The following is a 17,114-nucleotide window of genomic DNA, read 5'->3' on the forward strand; positions in this document are numbered from 1 at the left end:
AAAACGCAAAGCGACAGCAGTCCCGTCTGGTGTATACAGTCACGGGCTAAAGGCTGCATCAGACAGTGCACCACTATTAAATTCTCTTTCGTGCTCAAATGAACAAAAACACACAAGATTATGCCAGTTTATGATTAAGTCCGTTTTGTCTAGCATTTTCGTAAGCACAGATTTCAACGTGAATGTGAAATTATTAGAACGTAAAAGTATATTTAAAAACATTAATGTTATGTGCGATTAATCGTGATTAATCACAGAAAAAATGTGTGGTTAATCAGATTACTTTTTTTTATCGATTGACAGCACTATTTTCATAAAAGCACTCAAGACATATTGTGCATGCAGAACACATTTTAGCCTTGACTTCATTCACAATCCAGCGTGACATCTCATACCGTACGAGGTCAATCTTTTTTACTTACAGAATGGCCTCTGTGACCAGGCAGTCTCCTCCCAGGCATCTTTGGTCGGTTTGCGGTGGGGTGGGATAACTTCTCTGAGGTAGAGGAGACGTCGTCAAAAGTCATGAGATTGACTAGTGCAAAAAAGGTAACATTTTGAGTAACACATGAGCAAAGATGTTTAAAAATAAACTAAAAACTAAACATTAAAATGTAACTAATTACTGCATTGAGTTGACAAAAACTACAAAATTATTACCAGTAGGGCTGTGTATCGCCAACAACTTCACGATGCGCATCACAATACAAGGCCACGATACGATACGTATCCCGATACGGGTTCATCTTTAAATTTAATTTCTTTTTAGCAGAATTTTGTAACAACATGATCTGTTTTTTTGGGGGGGGGAAACTTTGATAACTGAATCGCAATTGTGTTTTTGATATGCAAAAAAACAAAACAAAATGATCAACTGTGTGATGATCCTGTGTTACTTGTAGAACCTTGCCATTCATAACTACTTACCAGTTATTCTAACAAATCAATGCTAACTTTGCTAAAACTTTGCATGCATACAGATTAGTGGTGCGCGATCTGTACAAGTTGTGGATAAACCACAATTAGGTCTTTTACACCACTAAGAATTGTTACAAAATATTTGACGCATAATAATTGGCTCATTTCAAAAGTGCGGCAGAATCGATATGGAGGCAGTTGTTTCGATGCGCGCATCGTCAGGAGCTCACGACGACGTATCGTCGTATCGATATTTTGAACACAGCCCTAATTACCAGGCTAAATTTTAAAGCGTATGATTATTAGAAAAAAGCAATAATAAAGCTCCTCCCCTAACTCCACCTCTAAACCTAATGTCACTGGCATGAAAGCAAAATGTACCCACAACGTATGAATAAGACTGTTTAATTCACACGAATTAGCCACATTGTAAAATAGTTATGTATTCCTGCGAGATTGTGAGACTGTCGGGCAGAAGCTTGGTCTCTCCAAAACTGCTACTTTACAGGAAAATAAAAAATGCTGTGTTTTTTCATTTAATTACTTAAATAACTAAGCCCACTGTGTTGTCCAAGTTGACAAGCTATTTTTAGAACTTTTTATTGGTAAAATATTTGCATAAACCATAGTAAAACAAAGTGTGACCAATAGTAATGATTTATGAAAAACAATTGATATGGAGATACAAGGTTTCCAACAGACAGCAATGATTTGTATCGATAATGCATCTCCATGTTAACCAAAACCTGGCTGGCTTCCACCAACTGACAGACAACCACATGATGATCAACAGATTTATCCTATAGCTATCCTAACATGATTATATGTTTATTTGCATTTTATTAATCGTACAGATTTTTCAGAACAGAAACACAAAGCAAATCTGTGCTGTTGCCCACTACTATTAAACAGAGTCAAGTAAACATATTTGAGTAAACCTGTGCAATATTAATTAGGCAGAAATGAAGCGACAAATGGATGGGAGATCATGGTGAGATTTGTAGAAGGAAGCATTAGTACAGGATGGGAGGTCCTTATGTTCTTTTGAAACCGTGCCACCTGCTCTACAGATCTGGACCATTATCCTCCATGCAGCAAGAGTAATCCTTCTCCCAGTGAGGGATTCATGATACTAATCCACAAACAAACACCCACAGCAAAAACCAGTCCAAACACCAACATCACAGCCTGTGTTAGCGGTTTAAGCAACATGAAATAGCAGCAACTAACCTGCGTCTGGATTCTTCTCGATGCCATCCGCAACTGTTGCTTTTGGCTTGCTGGGTAAAGGGTCGCCCTCCGACTTTGGTCGAATAAGGGGAACTTCTCCATTGTGACTGTAGGGTTTATGGAATCATTTGTAATGTTACTAGCTACATAAAAATGCTTAAAGATTAGTTAACCCATAAAATCTATCAAATACATTTTTTTATATTATTAATGTAATATAGTAAACAGTAATCCATTAAACTATTAAACATGTTAGGCAGTTTAGGTAGTAGTCAGCTAATTTATGATTAAAATGCAAGGCATCCTTTATAAATAAAGAAATCCCATAACCCAGTGTCTATGACTCCGGTCCTGAAGCCGCCTCTAGCACAGCACATTTTGGACGTCTGCCTTATCGAGTTTAATCAGGTGTGTTGGATAAGGAAGACATCCAAAATGTAGAGGGAATTGTGAATAACTCATATGGCAGAAGATGAGAAAAATATTGCTTTTTGATTCAGCGCTACAACAACTTATACGTGATAAAACTAGGGTTTGGAAATAATGATGATTCTTTAAAGATGTTTTGCAATGAGTCTATCACAACCACCAAACAGTCAAAAAGAATCAAATGTATATAGAAATAGTTTGTGACACCCACACTTGCTTGACAGATGGCGATGGAGCGACAGGTTTGCTGTGGACGGAAGTTGGACGCAGCAGTGCCTTGCTCGGGGGCACGGGTTTTTTGGGGGGTACGATGGGGGCAGCGGGTTTGGCAGGTTTCTCCGGCAAGGGTTTGAAAGCTTTGAAGGAAAAAGAAAACATATGCTTAAATACATTGTTTAACGATATACATCTCTATCGGTTCTCTGTTCTTTACCCATGGTTTCAGAAACCAACAGAAACCCATGACAAAAGCATTAAAAGCTTGATTATTCCAAGTTCTAAAGCATCTAATGCATTGAATTGAAACCTCTCACCAGCACGCAAACTGACATACAGTACTTCAAGTCTCAAAGTAGGTCAGGAGACATTTTCACAGGATGTTTGCACCACATAGATCCTTCTTCTATCATCTCAAATCGATGCTGTTATCTCATTTAATCACTCATTGTAATGTCACATCACAAGGTCTGCGATCCATTTGTGATGCTCAATGTAAATAGGAGACAAATTTTTCGCAAATACATGCAATCGGCATCTGCTTTTATACAGTAAATCTGAAATATATTAATATTCGTTATGTTCATTTCAGTACAATTAAAGTCATTGACAAGCTTTCGGCAGGCAACATGGCCAACATGACTGCCAACTTATCGAGTGCCATGATGTTACCTGCAACATTTACGCACAACGCAGACACTTTACAGAGCACGAGTGTATTTTCTTCTGGAGAACACAAAATATGTATTGAAGATTGTTGGTGACCAAACAATTTTGCACCCCATTGTATGGACACAAAACCACAAGACATTTAACAAAATATTTCATATACTAGTTTTAGATGACATGAGGGCAAATAAACAATAATAGAATTTTTATTTTTGGGTGAACTATCCCTGTAGGCATGTCATTTCTTTTTTTAAATGACAACAATAACAAAAGTGACATTGCTACATTCCATTCTGCTTTTAAGGAGGGTAAATGTTAAAACCTTAAATTTTTTATAAGTTTAAACAACAGATTACACAAATTTCACATAAAAATATTATTTAGAAAATTCAAAGAATCTATCATTTTTTGTTCTTGGTATTGAAGCCCATAAAAAAACATTGTAATATACTTTAGTATTTACTGTAGCAAACTGCAGTAAGATTCCAAGATAGTGTTTTCTAAACTTATCAGAGTAAATATTTCATAAGTATAAAACAGTACAGTTTATCAATTCACTATTGTTAATATCACAATACTATAGTATATTAGGGATGCCACAATACTCAATATAATATTGAACCGTTCGGTACGACCTCCACGGTTCAATATGTGTAAGTGAATTGTGGTTTTCCGGTTTGCATTTAAATCTTTCTGTGCGCTTAATTACACTGTGAACTGGCTCTGTCCATGTTTGCTGAGGTAGATAAACGCATCCCCAATATCTAATAGCGAGTGGTGGTCGGGCGGTGAAGTGAGACACATGAAGCAATGTGCTGTAGTGTATAATGCTGACGAACAGACGCGAGCTGGCTTTATTGTATGCCCGTTGTACTAAAGTGAAAATGTCCGAATTTGGCACATCATGAATGTATTTCTACACGGCATACGAATGCAACACGTTCGCGTTGCTCTCAGCACATGCAGAAAGAGCGTCTACAGCACCATGCCAAAGTCCGTTTAACGAAAGTCATGCCCCTCAGCGGCCTTTAGGACAGCTATTTACGTCATAGCAAGACCGCCTCCAGGCAGCTATTTAGCATTGCATTTCTTCCAATTTATTGCAATGGCAGTCACGCACCTTGTTAATATATCATCTTTGGCCTTTCCCATTGAGCGCACGTTTACTTCCATTACACCAATCGCAAGTTTTGCATTACATTATTTTAAATACTCTGATGCGCAAAACCTCTTCAAGAAGCTTATTTTACTGGCATGTTGATGAACAGTAAACCAAAAACTGCTGTGAGCTGCTAGTGTAAATCTTTTTACAGAGATCGCTTGATATGCCCTGATAGTATTACCTGGGGACCTCTAGTCATTTGTAATAATTGTAATCGGCATCTCTGTGATTTGGTGGGCTCATATATCATTTTTCAAGGTTTTATCCACCGTCTGCAAATAATGGAGGCTGTTTTGAAGTGTTTTGATATTATTTCTGGTGCTGGGTCATTTTGGCCGGGAGTCTACCGTTTGTTTACTTATCATGAAAACTATAACATTTGAGACCAGCGATCGCGGTGATCTTCTGTCCGGTTCGCGGGTCTTAAATGCTGACATGTACGGTCATATATCACTAAACACCATACAACTATAGGCTATACAAACTATACGCAAAGCCTTGCCATCACATCCGGGAAATAAATTTGAGTAAAATCCAGTTACGTAACGTTACGTGTCTAACCAAATTCACAGAAGGCTCCAACTAAGTCAACTACGCAAGCTGCTATCCAATCATAGCAGTGGGCGTTTACTTCCAAGTCTTCTATGCGGCCCGCCCTTAAAAACCAAGTGTTTCTCCAGCCGGCCTCAAAACCAGGGTAGAAAATAGCCTATTACTTATTGATTTGGATGTTTTCGAATGTAAAAACCACGCGAACGTCATAAGTAGACATCAGACAATAGTATAAAACAATAAAAAACGGGCAGTTCACTGCCCCTTTAAAGATAATAAAATAAGTCAAGTAAAATAAAGAGAATTTCAGTAAAATAGTTTTTTAACTAAAGTTTTTACTGTTCCTGTCACATAAGCATAAATCAATCAAGAAACACTTTAATGTGCCGAAGCCATCAGAACCGAACCGAAAACCGTGGACCATAAACCGAGGTTCGTATCGAACCGTGGGTGAGCTGTATTGTTGCATCCCTATAGTATATATATAAACAAATTATAGTAACTACTATAATATACTACAGTATACTAATGTTTACTACAGCACATCTACTGCAATACATCTATAATATCACAGCTGTCCTTCTGAAACCATGTATCTCCATATTTTGTGATTTTTATTTTATGCCATAAATCATTATCAATAGTCATCCTTTATTTTTGTAACTGGGTTTAGCAAATATCTAACCACTAAAAAGTATTAAAAAGTGCTTGTCAACTTTGACAACACAGTATGTAATGAGTTTTTTTCCATTTCCTGAAGAACAGAAAATTTGGATTTGGAAGGACAGCGAGGACATATACAGTATATATATATATACACAGTATATAGTATGTTCTTCTTTACCTTTATCATCAGGCCGTGGCTGCGGTTGCCTCCTGTCCGCGGTGGGAGCCTCTGGTTTCAGAACTGAGAAACGAAGCATATTATCTCAATTATTCACCTGTTTCTCAGGTCCTATTATACACTCAATACACGACAAACAAAAGAACAAGGCGACTTATGAGACCGATGTTACAGCAGAATAGGAAACATGCAAGCAGTGACTTGCATTTCCTGTGTGGGTAGGAAAGTCGGGCCAAATCTTTGCAGCTCTCTGCAAGCTTTCTCAAAAGCAGTCAGGACGATGTGGTCATACCAACATCCGCTGCTCTTGCAGACTGACTGTGTAACCCGAATTGTTAGACTTCACCACACCACACACTTGAAATGAAAACCCACAGGCATTGTTTTCCAGCAAAGTGTGTTTATGAATTTCAACCTATCATGGAGATGCAATTTAACTGCCAGTTGTTTTTATTCTTCTTTCAATTCGAATTTGTTTTGTTAGGTTAGTATTTTTACTAATATTTTGATATTAGCATCTTAAATCAACACGTCATCTCGCAGCAGTTTTTATCCACTCACATACCGATGCAGATATATTGGCATGTTCTGCAAAGTCTAAACAATCGATCAAATCATGTGGTGCTGTTATCATTCATGACTGGTTGTGGGTCACTGAGAAATAACCTCAGACATCAAAGCACATCTGATGATGCTTAGAGCTCTTTAATACCTAAATAATCTCACAAAAGCTTGAAATAATGAGAACATTTATTCAAGTAAAATGATCAGAATAAATAGTGTTGTGCTGAGGATGTGATGTCATACCTGGGGTCTTGGATGGGGGCGGTGGCTTCTTTGGCTTCTGTGGAGAAACAGACTTTTTTACATTTATTATATTATTACATTTAAAAGTGCTGTGTGTCATTTTTTGGAGGATCTATAGACAGAAATGCAATATGATATACATAATTTAGTCTTCAAAGGTGTATAAAAACCTTACATAAGTGTTATCTTTTACTACCTTAGAATGAGCTATTTCTATCTACATACACCACGGGTCCCCTTGCATGGAATTCGCCATGTTGATTCTACAGTAGCCCTAAACGGACAAACTTTTCGTAAATACATTATCTCTTTCGGGAAAGAAGCGAAAACGTGGCGACATCTTAGTTCTGTGTCAGCCACCATAGTGCTTCGAAAGGGAAGGGGAGGGGTGGAGTGAGCCGTTGGTTGCAATTCGCAAAATTTCATACACTGTACTTTTAACGGCATTTTGGGTACAGCATGGCCGATAAAACTGTTTATTAAAAGCGTAGGTATTACATAATTATCTCGGTTGCATAATCCAACATTTACCTCTGCCTAAAATAATGAAACACTTGCCAAAACAAAATGAATTCTGTATCTTACTTATCTTACTCTCGGATAATGTTGGCTTGTTAAATGTTAAATGAATCCATGTTCAATCAGGGTTTTTACTGCATAGAGAAATTGGAGGCGGCCGCCTCCGCCAAATGTCATGCCGCCTCAGGCTCTTGCCAAAATTATGTTGCGAGTCTTCACAAGAAATGCTGCGTGCATTTAACAGACTGTCATTTGTAACTGCAGTTGCGACATTACGCCACAGTGGAGGCGCTGTTTCGTTATCAGCACACTGAGGCGCTAAAAAGAGTTGCAGAACAAGAGCCAGCCTGTTTCACGGCTGTTTGTTTTACATCCAACTACGTTTCATTTCTTGAAATTTCTTAAATTAACATGACGTACATCATTGTAATGTCTTTAGCTGTGCAGTCGGATCGTTGAATCAGCGTATACTGTACACAGCGAGTTCGCCAGTATGAACGCACACTGCGTTCAGAACGACTCGCACACGAATGACTCATTTGAACCGATTCATTTAAACTATTGAACTTTTCAGTCACTAGCGAATATACGAGATCCTTGAATCATTTAAAGCGAACCACAGAGAATGCAAGATGTGAATGAGCTTTGATCATTTAGTAAGACTGGTTAATTCAGTTGGCTATTGTGGGCTGAAAAGTTAGTTGAAACGATAAAAAAGCTTTATTTGATTAAAAAAACATTTCTGTTTGGTTGAATAAAGGTAATGTTTTATATAACTTAATAATTGTCATTTTGATCTAATTTTATTAGAATGTAATTGTAATATGTCAAACTCAAAGTCACTTTGGTTGCGGTCACTTTGCTTTGGTCACTTAAAGGTACGGTAGGCCTAAGTGTGTGACTACAAGATCAGGATGGCACCACCTCCGCCTCATTTAGAGCAAGGAAAAACCCTGAATGATTTGATGATGCAGCAATAAACTAGCTTGTATAATTCAAAACATGGTTTATTTTAATGACAAAAGTTCAAATAAGTTAGCAAGTGACAAATATCAGTATCGGACGATAGTTGTTTGGGAAAATTGGTGTTTACAAAAAAGTAAGGGATTGGATTCTCATGGGGCACAGAAATGATAAGCTTGATTAAGTCGAGACCTTACCGTATCATTTTGTTGGGTACATTTAACAGTCAGTTCAGACAAGAGTTCACGAGTCACATGAAATGAGAGTCATACTGTCTCCGACAAGCCGTATCTATGAAAGGATCTGTTTAAGGCCAAAGTATTTCCTCTCGCCGAATATCAGAGACATAACCTGAATTTCAAAGGCTGAAGGGGTCATGTTCAAATCACTCACAGCAAGACCAAACAGTCAAATCCTACAGATCCCGATCTCTGTTCCAGTGTAAAATTACTCTGTGCATTCAAATATCGTCTAAGCAGCATATATCGGTCTAAAAACAAGTGCCTGAGGCCTTGCAGACAGGACTACTAGACAACAAAACAATCAGTTTTAGTAGATTACACAACGTCCGTTAGAAATGCATTGCATTTGAAGTCAAAAAGCTTAACTTCAGAACAGTGGCCCTAAAAGCATTTGTACCCTTCTTTTTAAAAAGGAGGTATTCTGAAAAATGTTTGTAAGCAAACAACACAGCACCGCACTGACTCCCATTGTATGGGCACAAAACCATTTCTCATAATATCTTTTGTGTTCAATCGAAGAAAGCGTCACATACAGGTTTTTATTTTTGCGTGAATGTATTTTTGGGTGAACTATCCCTTTAACACATAACCCCGATGAGGAGGTTAACATCTCATCAGACACGCTAACATGAAGAATTGATCATTAGATTCTCGCACCCAATCCACCCTGTGCAACGGGCCCACCCGGAGTGGCTTGAGGGCCAAAAACTTCCACATTCCACGCGAACCATTCGCTGACCTCCACCAAACATCACATGAGCGTCAGCTCATAACGACCTCACCACAGCAGCACAAAGACAATCATTCAGGCCAATCAGGCCGAAACAAACAGTTATGCTGGGAGTGTATGAACCAATGACCCCGTTCAGCGGAACATCTGAAAACTTCTCAGCAAAAATGGGCGTAACAGGGGAGACCCCTCCGCCCAGATAATCCTTCTGCTTGTTCACTAGAAGGAGCGGCTGGTGCTTTGGCAAATGTTGGAACACAAGTCCCTTTTTGCAACAGCATAAAATTGTTTTGTGGTTAAACACGCCCCCTCGGGGTGAGCAAGAAGAATTCAAAAACTAGATTGAAGCATTATTTGTGAAACATAATAAACAACTTTTACATGGAGGTTTTATGATATTGATTTAAATGCTCCAGAGATCCACAACAAGTAGGGCCCTGTGATTTCCGCGATGCGGAAAACATGGACGGAATCGCGGAATCCAGGCATATAAATGGAATTTGCTGTATAACACGGAATGGCACGGAATCTGGCAAATGTATTACTTCTTAAACAGAAAGTAGCACTTAACAGCTAACAAAATGCAAATTGTGCTATCAATAACGTTAGAATTATTCAGATGAGGTTTAAATAATCTGTTTGTCTTGCGTGTCCGTATTAAAAAGTGATTCGATTGCATGTACTCCAAGCTACTGTCAAACAACCTTTGCGGCCACCCGTCAAAATAAAAGTCTGGTTAACTTATAATGTTATAGGTTATAACACCCACATTTTACCACACCATCCTCAATTATTTTAATAATTTGACCACTTAGTATATTATTTACTTTAGTAAATGTAAGTTAATGTGCTAGTAAAATGATAAAAATAGTACTTATTTAAAAAAACAATTACTATATTAAAAATAGTACTTCAATTTAAGTAGACCTGAATTTGGGAAAAAATAAAACGGAATTTGGGAAAAAATTTAATGGATTTCATAAGGCCCTAAACAAATCAAGTGAGGATTTGATGCATGACAAAAGCTCTGCTAAAATGCTTTATTTTATAATTTGTTTGACCGTTTTAGCCAATACATTACTCCCATACATCATTTTGTGTTATTGCATCGTTTTTATGACTGTGCCATTATTGTAAAATGTGAAAACCTTCTAGCCAGCAAAACCATTGCAAACATAATGCCCGGCACTAATAAGAAGTGCACCTCAGGTGATTTTCTGAACAAAAGAATCTGAGAATGTTTCATACCTCCTCTGGTTCCAGTTTAGGAGACGCTTTAATGGAGCCTTTGGACGCGAGAGTCTGCATGAAGACAGAAAGAAGAACTTTCAAAAAATTAAAAAATTACTTAACACTGATTTAAAACTGTATATGTCTTCACTGCATGATGCCATTTCTTTTGGAATTTACTGTCAGGTAATGAGGACCCTCGCAGTAAACATCAAACAACTGTCTTACCTCTTTTTCTGTTTCAGGTAAAAGAGTCACAAAGTTGTCTGGGAAAACTCCCTGTCTTCCGTTGATCTCTCCTCTCCACCAGCCCGGCTCGCCCGTGTCCTACAACATCACAAACCCTCTGAACACAAATTCTGTAGCTTATGCACAAAAGATTAAGGTGTTTCCTCAAATTTATAGGGCCGAGTATTATTAAGACTATTATAAATAAGAGAATTAAATACATAATAGGATGTAATAGAAATGACAAATGAAAAAATCCCTGTATATATAGCCGTGGAAAAATTAAGAGACCATTCCAAATTTTCCATTTATTCAGCCATTCCAGTCCAGTGTCTGTTGATTTTCAACAAAATCAACGCTCAGGAGTGACAAAGTCATTCAACAGCAATGTGAAAGACTGACAGCATGACAAGACATATGAAAATATTGAGAGTTTACCTAAATACATGTACAAATATTAGTACAAATATTAGTGTTGTATTGCTTAAAAGTGAATATGAATATGAACAGTATTTGAGGTCTAAAAAATACACAGCATCTTTTCTGTTATTTTGACCTGTTTCTCCAGTTGTCATTTTCTGCAAATAAATACAAATAGAAACAAAAATTTTATTTGAAATGTGGGAAAAATATTGTTAGTAGTTCACAGAATAAAACAAAAATGATCATTTTAGTTCAAGTCAAACCTATAAATAGTAAATTCTGAAAAAAGGTCTACATGAAATGGTCTCTCAATTTGTTTTTCTTAATGTATGTCATTATAAAACCAAAATGCAGATATATCTCTTGCCACTAGATGGAGGTCATGTACCAAAACATCTTTTAACCTCTAATATGCTTCCTGTTTAAGGGCTTAGACAAACACTGGTTAATCAAAAGAAAACAGTTTCCACGTTTCTCGATTTAAATAAACCAAACACTTCCTCGGGATGACACACAACAGCTACATTCTCATTGAACTGTCTGGAGACTGTTAAACGCATGTTGACAATAGACAGCACATTTATGATTTATGAAAAAGTCTGTCACTACTACAAGCCCCCTTGTGGTATTTTGTGGAAAACACTATGATTTAACGGGCAGAACTGAACAATGCAATGTTCTTGCATGGCAAGAGAAAAGCCAAGTCATGATTATGTTGCATCACAGGTAAGTATAAAGTTAAAAATAAATAAATCTCTCTTTTGCAGTTTGCAGAAATGTAACTCCCTAAGCTTTTTTGTCTCAATAGGCATTTTCACACGCGGGACTAGTATGCAGTCCAGGACAGGAGTGATTGGGGACTGATACTGGGAAATGATTGGTGCACATTCTCGTTTGCATAAAATCAATCCTTGAAGTCAATCCTGCTTCACAGGTAACTACCCAAACTGGTTTACACTGCTCCCTGAACAGGGCTTATCTAACTAGACTAAAAGCATGTTTCTGTTTACACATTAGGATGTGGGAGGTTGACATATGTCATGCAGTGACAGCAGTTCAAATACTCCATTACAGGACTAGATTTAACACTAACATTAGTCATAAACTTATATATAGGCCAGGCAGATTATTTGTGAATACTTGGTGACTGTTGCAATATTTACCGACAGCCTTGTCCACAACAAACAAACAAAAAACATATTTTAAACTTATAAAATAAAGCGTCTACGCAAACATCAAACATATACTTTCCCTTATACAATACCATTCAAAAGTTTTGAAACATTTCGTCATTGTTAAATTTTCCACATTTTGAATACTAGTCAACTTTTACATTCTAGCATCTTCTAAGTAGTCTTCAAAGTACTCTTGGCTTCTTGAGGTCTCACCCTGGAAGGATTTTCAAACAAGTATTTCTATCTATTATTGGCTCTCCTGGTGCTTTTCTTTGGTCCAAATCGATGAAAGAAACTACAATGGTGGCACAATTATATCTTTGTCATACGATTTTCTTGAGTAATTTCAATCATTTAGATATGCAAATTAAGATCATGAGAGGCGTTTAAGTGAATGGCTTCAAAACTTTTGAACGGTAGTGTACATTTAAACCTAAAATGATGTTGAAAAGAGAGAAAAACACCTGTCTGTGTTGTTTAGCAAAAGCATGTAAAATTAAAATGATAAATAATAGTGCAGACAGTGGCTCAGCTTGTCATACATACTTTGCTTAGTAAAAGAACGACGTCACCCTCCTTTAAATCCAGCTCATCTTGGTTAGTTGCATCATATGGGAAGATGGCCTTGCAGTATTCTTTTACTGTAGAGAGACACAGAGCAAGAAAAAGGCTCATCATATATACCCATCACGTTTGAGCACTACCTAAAGCAAACCAAATAAATGAAATTTTGAGCATTTACTTGCAATCCAATATACATTAATAGAGCAAAAGGTGTCGGTCTTTTCTCAATACTAAATACTAAATCTAGAAGAGCCCCAAGAGAAAAACGATTTGCGATTAGGAAATCTTGATCAGTTTGTCACATGGGTGGGTTTTCTATAAATTTACGGTTACGACATTGGTTATCACACTTATGTTCATTACAAACACTTTACAATAAGATTCTATTAGCCAAATAAGTTAGTTAACATGTACAATGCTAACATTCAGTCATATATATTTCAAATGAAACATTGCATCTGTTAACATGAATGGACAATGAACTAACATAAATAAACAATAAACAAAAAGTATTGGCGTTAACGAAGTATAATGCTGTAAAAAGATGTTGCCAATTGTTAAAGGTCCAGTGAACCAAATTTAGCAGCATCTAACGGCGAGGTTGCGAATAGCAACCACCGTCTCACTCCACCGCTCACCCCTTCCTTTCGAAGCACTACAGTGGCTGACACACATGGCTAAGATGTCACCACGTTTTTGCTTCTTTGCCGAATGAGATAACATATTTACGAAACACGCTCTGTAGAGCAGTTTGTCCGTTTAGGGCTACTGTAGAAACAACATGATTAATTCCATGCAAGGGGACTTGCGGTGTATGTAGATAGAAATAGCTCATTCTAAGGTAATAAAAACATAACGCTTCATTATGTAAGGTCTTTATACACCTCTGAAGACATAGTTATGTATATTATATTGCATTTCTGTCAATAGATCCTCCAAAGTGTACACATTGGACCTTTAATGGAACCTGACTAAAGCTATTAAATGAAAGTTTATTGTAAAGTGTTTGACCATTCTCTTCACCCCATCTTTCCCAAGCACTCACCTTTTCCTTTGTTCTCAGCCTCTTTTTCTCCTTTAGGAGGGTCAGGAGTGCTCAAAGGGGTGGGTTTTGTGGCAGATGGTAATGATGGAATTGGCTAAAATGAAGCAGAACCACAAATGGATTTACTGACACAGCAGCCACACAAACGCATGCAGGCGCACGCTGAACTGCAGAGACAGATCAGCAATGCCTGCATGAAAGGAATGCTGGGAAAATAACAATTACTGTCACATATATACAGAGCAAATGGGAGAGCATGCTGATTTTAGTCCTGGCCTTTACCCACCGCAGAGTCATTCTTTAAAGCGACAGAGATCTTCAAGCATGGAGACAAAACCACACGTTTTGTTTTTAAATGAAGATCTTTCTCTGTGAATTCCACTGACCCTCATGTCATGTGGTTTGACATTATGAGTTCAAAGGTCATGTGTAAGAATGTAACAGAGGATGACACTAATTTACTGTAAATGAAATTATGAGATGCACATGGTGAGAAGACTATCATGGTAACGAAAAGGAAAAGATTGATAATCGGTTAAACCCTTTTTCTTAACAGACTTGATAACGTTTTTTTGGAGGTTCACGTTTATTAATGAAAGGATTTTTGTAGTAATCTAGCTTTTCATGACCATTTCCACCCTCTGTCAGCTTATTGAAGAATTCTTAAAAAACCGTAACGTTCAGACTACAATAATCAGGCCCTTTATCTTTATATCGTTTTACTTTTATCTTCTGGTGTTTTGGATTAGATATATAAATCACACTTTCTCTTCTTTACTACACTATTTTTTATCTTCTGAACAGAGGAGGAACATTTGAGTTCTGAAACTATTTTGAAAGATCAAATAAAGTGATAAGAACTCAAGAAATGAACCCTTTAAAGGAATAATTCGCCTTCAAAATGAAAATTCTGTCATCATTTACTCACCCTGTTGTCATTTTAAACCTGTGTGATTTTCTTCTGCAAAACACAGAATAAGATATTTTGAAAAATGTTGGTAACCAAAAACCGTTGGTCCCCATTGACTTCTATTGTATGGAAACAAAACAAATGCAAGTCAATGGGGACCAACGGTTTTCTGTTATAAACATTCTTCAAAATATCGTCTTTCGCGTTCTGCACAAGAAAGAAAGACATACAAGTTTGAGATGACGAGAGGGCGTGTAAATAATGACAGAATTTTTTGGAAAATTTAAGAATGATATTTCAACAAATGTCAATTTCAACAAATGACTCATTTTTCGAGAAATGCCTCAGAGGTTTTGTGGCAATTTTTTTCTGGATGTTTGGTCACCAACGTTGTTCAAAATATCTTTTGTGTTCTGCAGAAGAAAAGTAAGTTATACAGGTTTGATATGACATTTTTGGGTGAACTGTCCCTTTAAAATAAGAGGTGTATCCAGCCCTGTGCTATGGGTAATCTTTTTCTAGTAACATGCACAGACAGGAATATTCTATTGTCTGTTTGGGCTGTGCAGAACACAAGTGATCTTATAAGAAGTGGCATTTCCAGAAAGCACAGAAACAGCTACCCTAAATAATCAAATCCAAAAATAGAGACATATTGCCTAAAAAGGAAGGTCTCACAGTGAGACTGTCTGTCTTCTGCTTTACAGCGAGGCCTTGAGCAATCTCTGGCTGGACTTGCAGAGCAGTTAGACATGTAATTACCCTTCAACGCTCCATTGCTCATAGCGAGGGGGAACGGGCAGCACTGATTTTCATACATGCCATGACAATGATCTCATTTCATATAGCATGTGCTTAACTGCTCGGTTACAAGCAGACTGCAATGACATATTCTGAAAGTGACACATAAATTGCACATCTCCTTTAATTCTTATTTAAAGGGATAGTTCACCCAAAAATGAAAATTCTGTCATCATTTACTCACCCTTGTGTCATTTTTAACCTGTATGACTTTCTTTCTTCCGCGGAACACAAAAGAAGATACTTTGAGGAATGTTGGTAGCCAGCTCCCATTCACTTACATTGGATTTGTGACCATACAATAGAAGTGAATGGGTGCCTATGTTGTTCGGTCACCAACATTCTTCAAAATATCTTCTTTTGTGTTCTGCGGAAGAAAGTCATATAGGTTTGACAAGAGGGTAAGTAAATGATGACAGAATTTTCTTTTTTTTGGGTTAACTATCACTTTAACGCTACATACCAACCGCTACAAGCAAACATACCCTTTCTTTCTTTTCTTCACTTTCAGAAGGAGTTTTTTGGACTTTGTGGAGTTTGACAGAACCCTCTCGGAAAATGTCGCCAAAGCCGATGCCCTTGACCTTCTTGGGCTGAGCCATGATCCCATTGCCGGGATGAGGGGACGTAGGGCTGGTGGTCCCATCTCTGTTATCTGTGGAAACGCATCACTGTATGAGCATGGCCAGGGTTTACAACCATTTTTGATGTTTTGATGATCTCATGGTTAAAATAGCCAAAACAAACACTACACTTTCATGTGCCATAACAGGACTAAGTCACAACTGCACACACCCTTAAGTATTCAACAGTAAGTCAAACAAAGGCCTGAGTTGAGTTTTTTCGTGTAAGGACATGCCCTCACAAAGTGTTGCGAGGTTAGCTGAACGATACCTGGCTCGTCTGTAACGTCGCTAGTCTCTGTGTCTTCAGCCGTTTCTACTTCTTTGACAAAGTTGGAAGGAAAAAGTCCAGACTTCCCATTCATAGTTCCGCTCCACCAGCCTTCCTCGACCTGAAAACACCCGCAGTCAGCACAAACAATCCAAGTCAAACATTCGTTTACAACGTAACCTAAATTTACAACGCACAGTACGATTTAGGTTAAAAAACACTTTACATGTTACCATTAGACAATGCATCAGGTATCATAAACTAACAATAAATACTGTATATTATCATAGTAGACATGAACATTAAGAAGATAACTAGATACTTAACTTTTGTGTTTAGGTAATGCTAGCAAATGCAGTCTTACTGTAAATTGTACAAACAGTTTTTAACAATTTGCAGTTGTTCGCAAACGCAACCAAACAAAAGCAAAAATCACAGTAAAAACTCCAATAAGGAGGTGGTGATCTCGCATCTGAGCTCAGTGCGAGACTGCATGTTCCTGCAGACAGAAGTTGCACGCAAAAAATCTTTTCATTTGACGTATGAGAATTTCTATAAATAGG

At 37.5% G+C, this 17,114-nt stretch overlaps 1 protein-coding gene across 3 annotated transcripts in view; it reads right to left on the reverse strand.

The window, feature by feature from the left end:
- cd2ap (CD2-associated protein) overlaps window positions 1-17,114 on the reverse strand; it is a 33,518-nt gene that overhangs the window by 4,970 nt on the left and 11,434 nt on the right. Inside the window, exons 5-15 of one of the 3 annotated variants that reach the window (XM_057353426.1) lie at window positions 16,552-16,672; window positions 16,143-16,312; window positions 13,947-14,040; window positions 12,884-12,978; window positions 10,740-10,838; window positions 10,530-10,583; window positions 6,828-6,864; window positions 6,021-6,083; window positions 2,789-2,933; window positions 2,149-2,255; window positions 423-496 (exon numbers count right to left, since the gene is read on the reverse strand). In XM_057353426.1, the coding sequence (XP_057209409.1) occupies window positions 423-496; window positions 2,149-2,255; window positions 2,789-2,933; window positions 6,021-6,083; window positions 6,828-6,864; window positions 10,530-10,583; window positions 10,740-10,838; window positions 12,884-12,978; window positions 13,947-14,040; window positions 16,143-16,312; window positions 16,552-16,672 (1,059 nt within the window). Of the gene's footprint in view, window positions 1-422; window positions 536-2,148; window positions 2,256-2,788; window positions 2,934-6,020; window positions 6,084-6,827; window positions 6,865-10,529; window positions 10,584-10,739; window positions 10,839-12,883; window positions 12,979-13,946; window positions 14,041-16,142; window positions 16,313-16,551; window positions 16,673-17,114 lie in introns of all 3 variants that reach the window. The other 2 variants (XM_057353425.1, XM_057353424.1) reach the window with 2 other exon arrangements.

Source organism: Triplophysa rosa, linkage group LG15 (genome assembly GCF_024868665.1).
Source record: "Triplophysa rosa linkage group LG15, Trosa_1v2, whole genome shotgun sequence".
In the NCBI taxonomy this organism is placed as follows: Eukaryota; Metazoa; Chordata; class Actinopteri; order Cypriniformes; family Nemacheilidae; genus Triplophysa; species Triplophysa rosa.